Here is a 12611-nt window from a genome sequence, read left to right on the forward strand (position 1 = left end):
CGCCACTAAAAAGACAACTTTACCTAGTCGCAACAAATATTTTCAGCTACGGGACAAAATTTTTCTTTCCCGGCAAAAGAGAAAATTTGGCTCCAAAAAATTAGCTGGTTGACTTTTGTGGCAATTTGATCGCCACTGTTCTTTTCATTTTAAAGTTTTAAGGATAAATTAAAATACAAACACTTCAGAAATACTTATATAAAGTTATTTATTCTACTTTTTAAAGTTACAAGAATCTGCTCTCAATTCTCAAAAATCTCTCACGCTCAAAAAGGGAAGAGAACTCAAAAGGTTAGAGATCTGCTCAAGAGATCAATCGTAATCTCAAAACACAAATGGAAATTCTCTCTTCAAAAAAGCCCTAAGCCAGAAGGTGATTTTTACCCTGCTGCGCTGAAGAACCCAACGAAGGTGTCTTGTTTCTTTGATTTCCTGAGGTTTTAACAAAGAATATCAGTAAGCTATTTCTTCTCAATCAGTTTAGGAATTATTTGTTGCTTGAGTTCAACTTTATTGTTGAACTTGACTGTAGAACTATCATCAGTTTTACCCGTTCGGATTCGTTCAAAGTATTCTGTCAACTAGAAATCATGACAGGCATAACCAAATAGGTAATAAATTTATGTATGTGCATATGTTTGGCTAAAGTTTAGTACATATTTGAGTTTTTGTATTTCACTTAGAACAACATGCCCTTAGGACCAAAAGATTAATTTGGTACTTCTTTAAATGAAAAGATTCTGCCCAAAAGATATATGCTTGCTCTCTGTGATTTGATCTTGTTACCAATGCCATATTTAGGTTCGAACTAATGAATTTTGAGTTGGTGGATTCCAGGTGTAGTGAGATAACTCATGAATTTTGCCCAAATTTTGCTTAGAATCTTCCTTGCTATTGTAAAATCTCTGCTACCTGAACATGCCTCAATGTCTAACTAAGTTTAGATATCATGTAATTAGGATACTTATTAACTTAAGAGTGTCTTATATATTTTTCCTAACGTCTTGAGAGTCGGTAATTATAAGTCAGTGCTACGTTTGTGTTCTGTAATTGATATAAGCCAAATTTAATCAGATATCATGCTTTTAGAAAATAAAAAAAGTTAGTCTGATTTTTGTGGTGAATCTCTCCGAGATGCCTGTTTCTTTGGTATGTCTTTGTGTGTTCTTGGTTTTGCTTAAACTGGATATCTGGCTAATGGTGCTTTAACGATGCTGCGGACATAGTGTTTGTTTTAGTAGATTTTGCAGTCCTCAGATGTATCTGGTGTTAGGATTACTAACTGGTAGTTAGTAAGATAAGTTTGATTAGATTTTGTAGGTCGGTTAGAAACAGAACCATTGAATTGATTGTGAAGTTATTGATTCCATTTACAAGTCTTGCATTCCATTTTTGGAAGTTATTATATGTGAGAGGGTATTATGTGATTATTTTGGGGTGCAGTGTCATGATGGATCATGTGCCCATGCCCATATGTGCTGTTAATTGGCATTGCCAGTTCTCCTTCTTCGTTTGGAACTTCCATTTCTAACCTCTCAAATTTCTTTAGTATTCTCGTTTTCTGTTTGGCGACAGAAAAAAAAGGAAGAAACAGGACAATGGATAGACCAAATGATTAAATTAAAAGTGGTGGCTGACTTAAGAAGAAAAAAAAAGAAGGAAAAAAGATCTCTTTAAAACAAGAAGCTCATAACTAGGAAACAATATTGCATTCTTGACTCCACATACTCTACTTTCTTTTACAATCTCTAAAGAAATGGTGGCTAATTCATTATGTAGATGAAGAATGCTTTGATACTATTATTTTTAAGTGAAATTTTCTTATGTTATGGAGTCTGAATGCTTTAACTTTGGACCTAAACCGAAAGAGCAGATCCAAAAAGTGAAACTTTCAGATGTCAAGATGAACAAGAACTACCCTTGAGAATAAAGCCAAAATATGAAAAAATAAACAGTTTTCTATCTCTATCCCTTGAAAAGGAAACATAGCGAGAGAAATAGTTGAAATTAGAACTTAGATCTGCATTGAAGGAGGAAAAAAAGTCAAATGGACAAGAAAAGAAAACTGCTAAATCACCAGCTAGGTATATTTTTCAAAGAATAAAATGAACTTTAGCTCAAGTAAGCTTCTTTAGCTCTTAGATAAATATGGAACTTAAAACAGCAACTTCCATAAATATAAAAATAAATAAACAGAACCATTGAATTGATTGTGAAGTTATTGATTCCCTTTACAAGTCTTGTATTCCGGGGATGATGTTTGGTAGTATTTGATACAGAGAGAAATCACTCATGTAAAAAGCCTGAATAGCTTCAGATAAAAGAACAGATTGCCCAATTAAATCATTGTGTTCATCTACATTAGTACGTGTACTCATCGCAACAATTAGTTCTCTTTTCAGGTTTGCCTTTTTTTAGAGGAAAAGAAACTGTGTGCATCAGACAACTCTTGGATACTGTTATAGTTGTGTCTGGAAATAATCCAATGAGGATGATAAAGTTACTAAAATGGTGGAAGGTTTCAGATTTCTTGTGATCTTACTTCTGTGATAGGTGTAAATTCTACATATTTGGGAGAATCTATATGTTTCAAACTACGTAGCTCTTACAAAGTTGGTCTTAATGAGTGTTCAGTCATGACATTAAAGTTAGACCAGAGGTTCTTTACTTTTTGAGAAGGGGAAAATAAACTTAGTCTAACCTTACATGACAATTGAATTGATTTTTTTTTTGGGACTTGTCTTCTATAAGATCATTTTATGGTATTTAATTATTTTTTAGCATATCTAATGTATTTTCATGATTATAAAAAAATTGATGTCTTATATCGTAGTGTGTACGTGTTTAGAATTATTCAGTTCAAACATTATTTATATAGCTTGTGTTTCCATTGTTGATTTCTACTTGTATAGAATCATTGAGTTCAATACTTGCTTATAATTGGTTTGTTTTGATTATTGATTCCCTTTAATTGGTTAATTGATTGCATTTCTTTTTGTAGAAAAGATATGGATAAAAGTTGGTTGAATATTAGGGATGGATGTGACAGAAGGTATATTAAAGGAATAGATGACTTTCTTGGTTGGGCATACAGTCAACCAAATGTGAGCTTTGTAATTCGGTGTCCTTGTAAAAGGGGTAGAAATACTGCGTTCAAGACAAGAATCCAAGTAAGAAGAGACTTGGTGGGGAAAGGTTTTTGGGACAATTATAAAGTGTGGGACTTGCATGGAGAAGTATTAGTAAGAGTTGAAAATTCTAATGATGTATGCAATGTCGAAGTAGATGATGATACTATTGAAATAGATGATATTCCAGAAATGATTCATGATGCTTGTGGAATTACAAATTTGGAGAATATGAATAATTATCAAGAGGAAAATGAAGAGCCAAATGTGCATGCGAAAAAGTTCTACAAATTGTTGGAAGATTCGGAGAAAGAACTTATCCTGGCTGTAAAAAAGTGTCAAAGTTGTCTTTTGTAGTTAGACTACTTCACTTGAAGAGCCTTAATCATTGGAGCAACAAATCGATGGATGCGTTGTTGAAATTCTTTAAAGAAGTTCTTCGTGAGGGGTCATTTGTACCAAATTCTTTTTATGAAGCGAAGAAGGTACTTCAAGACTTAGGCTTGGGTTATACTAAAATAGATGCATGTGAGAATGATTGTATCTTATATTGGAGAGAGTATGCCAATGCCGAATCATGTCCTAAGTGCAGTAAGTCTAGATGGAAGTCAAAAGATACTGGAGGCAAGAAAGTAGCTCATAAAGTCTTGCGACATTTTCCAATCAAACCAAGACTGCAGAGATTGTACATGGCAAAAGAGACAGCAAAAAAAATGAGGTGGCACAAGGAGCAAAATATTGATAATGGTGTATTGCAACATCCATCTGATGGCATGGCTTGGAAATCTTTTGATGAGCTCCATCCAACCTTTTCAGCTAAATCAAGAAATGTTCGATTAGGTTTAGCAAGTGACGACTTCCAGCCTTATGGGAACATGAGTACTAGTCATAGCATTTGGCTAGTCATATTAGTTCCATACAATTTGCCACCATGGGATTGCATGAAAGATCCATATTTCATGATGACACTTCTTATTTCAGGTCCTAAGTCTCCAGGCCATGATATAGATGTATACTTGCAACCAATGATTGAAGAGTTAAAAGAATTATGGGAGGGGGTGGAGACTTATGATGCATACTCAAAAACTAATTTTATGATGCGTGTGGCTATCATGTGGACGATTAATAATTTTTCTGCATATGGGAACCTTTTAGGATGGTCAACCAAAGGTAAACTTGCATGTCCTTGTTGCCATAAAGATACACAATCGGTTTCTTTACGTAATAAGTTGTGTTATATGGGTCATCGTCGCTTTCTTCCATTGGACCATCCATGGCGTAAAAATAGGAGGTTATTTTTCATTTTACATGTATCCGTGTTGCACCTAATCCCTTAACAGGTGATGAAGCACTTGAGCAATTACAAAGTTTGAGAAATGTGACTTATGGTAAAGGGCAAAAGCGAAAGCGTAATGTTCCCAATGATGCTTACAATTGGCGGAAGAAAAGTATTTTTTTCGAATTGCCTTATTGGAAGACTCTTATGATACGACATAACTTGGATGTAATGCACATAGAAAGAAATGTGTTGATAATATTGCATCTATTGTGATGAATATGACTTGGAAAGACGAAGGACACGGTGAAAAGTAGATATGACTTGGTGAATCTTGGAATCAGGCAAGGGTTGCACCCAGTTGAGGATGGGAAAAATGTTTTATTACCGGCAGCATGCTATGCATTATCCCTTGATGAGAAGTTGAAGGCATGCACTTTCTTAGCTAATTTGAAGGTTCCTGATGCCTTTTCATCAAACATTTCAAGGTGCGTCAACATACAAGACAAAAGGATACATGAATGGAAAAGTCATGATCACCACGTATTGTTGCAAGATATTTTTCTAGTAGCTATACGTGGCTTGTTGCCTAAAGAAGTGTGTGAACCAATTATAGCATTAGGAAATTTTTTCAAGAATCTATGCTCTAAGTGCTTGACAATTGAAGATCTTGATATCCTAGAGGCTGAAATTCCTATCATATTATGCAAACTTCAAATTGTTTTTCTTCCGGCGTTCTTTGATGTTATGGTTCATTTGCCAATTCACTTGGCAAGAGAGGCAAAGCTTGGTGGACCAGTTCAAACTCGATGGATGTACCCTTTTGAGGGGTAATGTATTTTTCATATAAATTTCAATACTAAAGTTTTAGAATGACACATTAATTATATTATCTAATCATTTGCATATAGGTATATGGGAACACTTAAGTCATATGTTCGAAACCAAAATTGTCCAGAAGGTTCAATTGCAGAAGGTTATGTGGCAGAAGAAAGCCTCACATTTTGCTCACGATACTTAAAGAATATCTCAACCAAGTTTAATAGACCGGCTAGGAATGGTGATGAATCCGTGTCAAATGCTGAAATGTCCATCTTTAAAAATAGTGGGCAAAAAAAAAAGGTGGTTCAAAAACCATCACACTATCTCATGATGAGTTTAAACAAGCATGTATGTATGTTCTTCAAAATTGTGAAGAGGTTTGGTCATTCATGGAGTAAGTTTCTATTTTTTAGTCAATTCTGAGATAGTTTCGGATTTGATTTCAGATTTGAATAATTCATTCACTCTCTTAACTAATTCTATCTAAAATGTAGGGAACATACAAAAGAGATTGAAAGACAAAGTTCAAGAAGAGATGAAAGGCATAACAATGACTTTCTTGTTTGGTTTCGTGCACATGTAAGTGTTAAATCAACTCTCATTTTAAAAACTTTTTGATTATCCTATTATATTATTGGTTAAGAGGGAGTTATTTGTCTTACTTTGTAGATCTTGCAATTAGCTGCCCAAGGAAATGCTAATGATGAGCTCATAAGCTTAGCAATCGGTCCTGGACCAGTGGTGCATCGATATTCCACATTGATGGTGAATGGATTTAGATTCCAAACAAAAGATCTTGAATCAAGAAGAAAAACGCAGAACAATGGAGTTCTTGTGAGAGGAGATGATTCAGACTCTAAGGAGTACTATGGTGTATTAGAGGACATTTACGAGTTGTTGTATTTGGGAAATAGAAAAGTTTACCTCTTCAGGTGTCATTGGTGGGATGTGGCTCACTTAGGAAAAGGATATGACAAGTATGGTTTCACAAGTGTGAATACTCGATGTGCCTTGAATACAAATGAGCCATTTGTGTTGGCATCTCAATCTGAACAAGTTTTCTATGTCAACGACATGGTTGATAAAGATTGGCTTGTTGTTTTAAAGACAAGTCCTCGCAACCTTTTTAATATGCCTGAAGAGGATGATAAATGCACAAATGTTGAAGATGAAGCATTACAGAATGGAGAAGCTTACCAACAAAATGAAGTTGAATTTAATATGGAGCGTAATGGTGATCAAGAAAATGATATTTTAGTGTCTTTACACAGGGATGATGTTGAACCTCACATCATTAATTATGATCATGCAATAGAACAAGCTGGGACAAGTGGGCATACTGAAGAAGATGGTTTCATTAATGATAATGATATAGATATGACCGAAGATGAAGAAAGCGAAGAAGAGATATTTGATGATAATGAAGGAGAGGATAGTGATATGGAGTGATCAAAGAAATAGCTTCCCATCTGTAGCTTTTTTGTGCTTTTTTAAGCAAGGCTTCTTATGCCTTTCTAGCCTCTGTTATTTTGCCATTAATATGAATTTTTGAATGGGGTACATATAACTTTAAAGCATACTCAATTTTTTATAAATAAGTGCATATGCAACGTCCTTTGATATTCTTTTCTATCTTGCATTACAACTATCGTGCCACTTTATCTTCTATTCCTGTTAAAGGTTTGTCCTTTGGTTCAAGGTCATTGAAGGATTGTGTCCTGCTTGGTTTGTTGTAACTTGGTTCGATTTGTTTTTAGTTTAGAATTGAGAGGATATGATATAAACACTGTAGAGAAAGACAAAAGTTTCTATGGTGCATTAAGCAGATTCTAACCAAGAATTCTAAAATGTAAACCTTTATTTATATTTTTATGTGATGCTGCAGGAAATGACAGGAATTGGACGAGGTAAAGGTAGGCGAGGTGGGAAGAGTCGTGGATGCAGCAATGTAGGAGTACTACATGATAATTCTAGTGCGACGTCATCCTTTAGGCCTAATCCACAAACACAACCATCTCCAGATATGGGACAATCGAGTAACCCTCATCAAGTACAATCTATGGACTCATTATCATCAAGGGATTTTGTAGAAAGTGTGCATCCCACTCCAGAGACTGAAAATAGTGGTGCAGGTTAGTTCTTTATTGGATCGGAATCATGTATTTCAGTTGGCATTTTTTAGTTATTTTTGGTTATTTGTATTGAACATACAAAGTTTATTCTGTTTGTTCAGTCTATATGTTATAGGACCAAATAATAAACCTAAACTTTTGAAGGGGAAAACAAATAACTAAGCACTCTTGTGGCTCAAAATCATTTGCCGAAGTGGAGGAATCGACGGTAAATGCATTTACCACAATCACTATAAAATTATTCGTCATTAATTTATAACATATTATGTGTTATAAATATTTTTCTCTACTGAAATATATTTTAGAGAGATCCTGTTAGTGGAAACAAAGCAGCACCAGATCGAGTTTGGGAGCTCTAACATACTCGTAAGGATGACAAAGGAGAAATTGTGTGGTCGGATCCACAGTCGCAACAAATACATGTAATTTCTTAGCATCATTATTATTTTATTATCTGTTTCCTATTTTATACTATAACTTCATACATATTTGTAGGGCCAACTCAATGAAATTGTAACTCAACAACAATCTGAAGAAAATGAGACACTGTACTTGGCGAACGAACTGGCTATGTTCGTGGAAAAGGGTATGGAAAAAAGCCTACCAAAAGAAGCAGTTTGCAGCATGTAGACTTAGAGGCGAGTATGTCTTCTCAAATGGAAAGAATGCGTCAAGAGATGCAAGAGGAAATGGATAGAAAATTACAAGAAGAACGTGAGCAAATGGCTGCCGAGTTGAAAAGCAAGCTAGAAGAAGAAATGACTGCTGAGTTGCAAAGTAAGCTAGAAGAACAAATGGTTGCTGGGCGTGCACGGACGGATTTACAAGTTGACAAAAAGTTTGAAGAAAAGATGAATGCATGGCTGATCAGAATGCAACAGGTAGGGATTTCGCTTGAAATCAGTTTAGTGTATATTCATAAATCATAAGCTTTATATAGGTATTTCTCTTGAAATCAGTTTTACTCTGTATTTATTAAAACTGAATGAGTTGTTAGTGCTTAATTGAAGAGGCTTTGCAAAGGCAAAAACTAGATCTCCATTTCTATTCCTAACAATCCCTCCCATCCCTGCTGTCTTCATATTACTGTTGCTACTGCCATCTGTGTTTACTTTCAGTCAGTTATCATCGGGCCTTGCCCATGTGATGGGAGTAGAAGTTAATCTTATCCTTAATTGTTCCAGTTCAATAGCAATTCTATTCCAGGACCAGCTATTGTTTATCTGCATGCCTTCTCTGCCCAAATGTACCTTTACATGAAATAAAATCTCCTGAAAGATCTTATATCTAGAGATTTTTTTATTTCCATATCTGGGACTGCACCTTGCCTTCCAAAGTTTACAAATGTATATAGGCAGGATTTGAATTAGAGCCCTGTGTGCATAGTTATTACCTTTCATCTTCCAGAAGGTTTGTAACATATGCATGAGATTTTGAGGACTTCGGTTAATGCCTAAAGGATCACAGAAGCTTTTCCAAATTGCTGAGGCATTTTCTCCAAGAATAAAAATGTGGTCAATAGTTTCCTCTTGAGGATTTTTGCAACAGCTACATTTGGACATAGTTATTTGACCAAACCTGGAGAGGAATTCCTCTTAAGTTTCCAGTTGCTTGATCACTGTTTTTGGAGGTGATATAGCTGCTAGAGTATGCAAAGTTTTCCAGTAAAGAACTACTTCATCAAACTTGAACCAGAGGAAATTGTTTGTTTGGCAATGTTAGGAACTCCTCATTAGGCCATGTCGATAATTGGCAACTATCAACAACAGAATATTCATTTCTTATATGACACCAAAAGGTCAAGGCTGGGATTTGCACCAATAAGATGTGTTGATGCCTGATAGTGTTGTTTAGCTTTTTTGGGTTGAAGGTGGAAAACTGTAAACATAGTTGGGGGTTAAGGTTTGTGCTTATTCTTTTGCTGATTTTTGAACTAGTATAGATACAATATGTAGGTTATATCTTTTTCTCCCCTTTAATTTTAGGTGTTTAGATGATTATATGATTATACATTGTTGGACATAAACTGATTATAATTTATATAAGGGAACTTTTAAGAGATTTTCCCATATCTGAATGAATGCTTTTACAATTCACTACTACACTTTTCCAATCTAAACTTGGTTATTCTAGTTAGGAATGTCTCCAAAAATTAACTTGCATTTAATTGCTGTTGAGTTGTACCCCAGAGATTGAATGGTCAATTCAGAAATCTTAGAATTAAAAGTTATTGCTTGTGAAACTTTAAAAGGTTATTGCTTGTGGGATTTTAAAAGTTTTCCAGAAATACCTTTCTTTGCTTTACTTCTCGCTCTTTTCGGCTAATTTTCTCTTCAAACTTACAGTCTTTTAATTTTTTGTACATATGCGTATATTAATGATGTTTATCTTTATTTCTTAATAGCAAGGACAAGATACTTCAAGAACGAAAAAGTGAAGCTGCTCAAGGTGTAGTTTGAAGATATTTTTATGGTAATTTTGTTTATCGTAGAAGACATTAGAGTACGTCTTGAAGACTATTCCTTTTTGTTAGTGTCGTGAAATGGCAATGTATACACATTGACTACTTTTGACTGTGTAGACTTTTAACATTAAAAAGACTACAATTCTATTTTGAGAATTGTTATCGGGTTGTACAAATATTTGTAGTTTTATATTTTCTTTTATGGAAAACTTGTGTTCTGATGAAAAATAAGAGCTTTTGTGATTATAACCTACTGCCACTAAAAGAAAATATAATTAGTAGCGACATTTTAATGCCACAAAAAATGGAGATTTGGTGGCAATACCAAGTTGTCACTAAAATGTAATTTTTAGTAGCGACAAAAGTAGCCACCAAAGTCAGGCTTTGGTTGCACCCATAGTCGCCGCCAACGATTTGTGGCGATATGCGTCGCCACCAAAGGCTAGCATTTAGTGGCGATAGATTCTCTAAAGTGAATTCTAGTGGCAATCCAAAATAAGTTTGTGACGATAAATGTCGCTACGAAAGGTGGACCTTTGTGACGACCATTATAAATCGCTACCAATAAGTATCTGCCACTTAGTATAATCAACGACCACTTGGTCGCCACGTCGTCGCCGCGAAAGGTATTATGTGGCGACAATTAAACTTTCTGTGGCAACTTTTGTCGCCACTAAAAGCCCTTTTTCTTGTAGTAGAAACCTCTTCATGAGGGACATTATGGGAGTCCATACCTATTTTCTTTTCTTAATAACTATAACCACTAACAATATAAGGACATGACCAGCCCTGTTGAAAAATTAATTGTGCCATTCAAGAAACTAGCTAACATAGTATGTAGCCTATGGATGTATATCAATGTCCAGTCTCTGTCCAAATGAAGATATAAATTTAAAATATCTACTAATACGTGATTGCCACATCAATGGGAACTTCAAGACCATTTAGATGAAAATGTTGTGCTTGATTTCCCAGCATATGATAAGACAACAGGAAAACCTTAATTTGTCCATAATATGATCCTTTCACATGGGTGACCTGGGTATTTTGAGCTCTGAAAGCTACCCCTTTAATTTTTAAAAGAGAATCAAACTAAACAAAACATACTTATACATGCTTGAATATCACTTTATGGAAATGAATAATATAGATATTCTTAACTGCTAGGAGTAGAACAACTTATGGAATATCATTATGTTTACGTATCGTTACTTGGATCATGCCAACAAAGAAAGAAGGATTAGCCTTAACATACCTGGAATAGGAAAAAATCTGTATAATGTTCTTGAGAGAAATTTCACTATACTCCTTTAGAATCACAAAATCCTATTGCTAATTTTCCTAAGAAGTTTCGTATGATCTTAAGTAACTTACGTTACTATTAAGTGCATAAGTAGGTGATGAGTGGAAATGGAAACAATTCGTATGCTATCAAAATAATAATAGCCTTGGCAAGCTTTTACATATTATCTAATAGGGTGATGACTTGGCCATAATTCTCTTGAATTGTTCCACCTTAATACATGACTCTAAAAGAGTCATTATTTGAAAGGCATGGGGCTGCCACGTAATTCCCTTGGTGGGGAATTTTAAACTTTATCCAATAATCAATTTGGTAATATCCCGTTATCCGGTAATTAATCAATTACCCGCATAATTAAAAATTATCTCAACTTACTTAAAATTCTACTTATTTTTAATATTTTTTATACACCGTACTATTACGGTCATGTGGTACCATATAAAATAAATTCATACACTATTATTTCATTAAAATATTCATGTAAAAATACATATATTTTTTCAACTTATAATTTTCTTAATCTCATATAAAGAGTACAAATTTTCGTACACTTAATTCTTAAAATGGTAAAAAGATAACCTTCTTTTCTTGTGAGAAAATAATTTCTATCTTTACAATAAAGAAAATCTCATAAACTTTCTGATATTATGTGTATAATTTATTTCGAAAGTAGTAATATTAATATAAAATCATATTTTTCAAACTATTTTTTTCTTCTTTTTTTTCGAAAAAAAGTTCCACTCAAAATACCATATCAAATATCTATAACGATATCAATGTTGTTAAACTTACGGGGTGTAACATCCTTCCCCCGTTTAGAACATTCGTCCTCGAATGTTAACTCTTGGAGATTTGCAAAATTTTCACTAGGGTAAATTAAACTTAAAATCCAAACGATATCATAAGTCTTGACTATTCACAACCTTTTGTACTCGAGTATGTCGTATCTTTTTCACCTTTACCTTACTTACCTTTCAATCTTGCATCGTATCTGTTGTTTTTTGCATAACCTCCCTTCCACATTACGCCTTAAAGCTCTACTGTGATATCTGCACCTCTGGTGCATACAAAATCTGACAAAAGCTTCATACTGACTTCTTACAACTCAGCTCCATGGCATGATTTGGAACCAAAAGAAGGGTAACATTTCCTAAAGGCCCTATAACCTCTCAATTATAAATGTGGCGCGCAACACACCCATAGACTCTTTGTAGACTCCCTAGGACACGACCCACTCTGATACCACTTTGTCACGCTCCAACCTTGGGAGGCGTGGCTGTCACCCGGTATCGCACTGGCCCGAGCGAATCACTCTGTAATTCATTCATTCTTTTTGTAACTATCATGGGCCAACATAGCCACAACTCGTAATGTATAATTGTAAGTGTACAACATTATATTACTGAACCATTTTTCTTAAAACATGAATACATATGGGCCATCAAGGCCTCTAACATACTGTACAAACTGAACCTCTGTCTACAAA

General features: G+C 34.5%; 2 protein-coding genes across 6 annotated transcripts; both read left to right on the forward strand.

Moving 5' to 3' along the window:
- The first annotated feature begins 203 nt into the window (after nt 1-203).
- LOC107800549 (uncharacterized) lies at nt 204-9998 on the forward strand. 5 transcript variants are annotated; one of them, XM_016623751.2, is made up of 10 exons: nt 206-456; nt 3002-5234; nt 5316-5620; nt 5721-5805; nt 5896-6783; nt 7112-7358; nt 7460-7566; nt 7664-7780; nt 7854-8239; nt 9763-9998. In XM_016623751.2, exons 3-5 carry the CDS (start codon nt 5577-5579, stop codon nt 6673-6675), a joined length of 909 nt encoding a protein of 302 aa, XP_016479237.2. In that variant the 5' UTR covers nt 206-456; nt 3002-5234; nt 5316-5576; the 3' UTR covers nt 6676-6783; nt 7112-7358; nt 7460-7566; nt 7664-7780; nt 7854-8239; nt 9763-9998. The 5 variants fall into 5 exon arrangements, with proteins under 5 accessions (XP_016479256.1, XP_016479237.2, XP_016479251.2 ...); XM_016623770.2 differs by having other exon boundaries at nt 204-456; nt 5896-7358; XM_016623765.2 differs by having other exon boundaries at nt 5896-7358; nt 7503-7566.
- Nucleotides 3533-5238, forward strand: LOC142161728 (uncharacterized). Its single transcript, XM_075232358.1, has 3 exons — nt 3533-4298; nt 4469-4632; nt 4699-5238. The coding sequence occupies exons 1-3, from the start codon at nt 3533-3535 to the stop codon at nt 5236-5238; spliced, it is 1470 nt and encodes a 489-aa protein (XP_075088459.1).
- Nucleotides 9999-12611: the final 2613 nt, after the last annotated feature.

Source organism: Nicotiana tabacum, chromosome 16, assembly GCF_000715075.1.
Source record: "Nicotiana tabacum cultivar K326 chromosome 16, ASM71507v2, whole genome shotgun sequence".
Lineage (NCBI taxonomy): Eukaryota > Viridiplantae > Streptophyta > Magnoliopsida > Solanales > Solanaceae > Nicotiana > Nicotiana tabacum.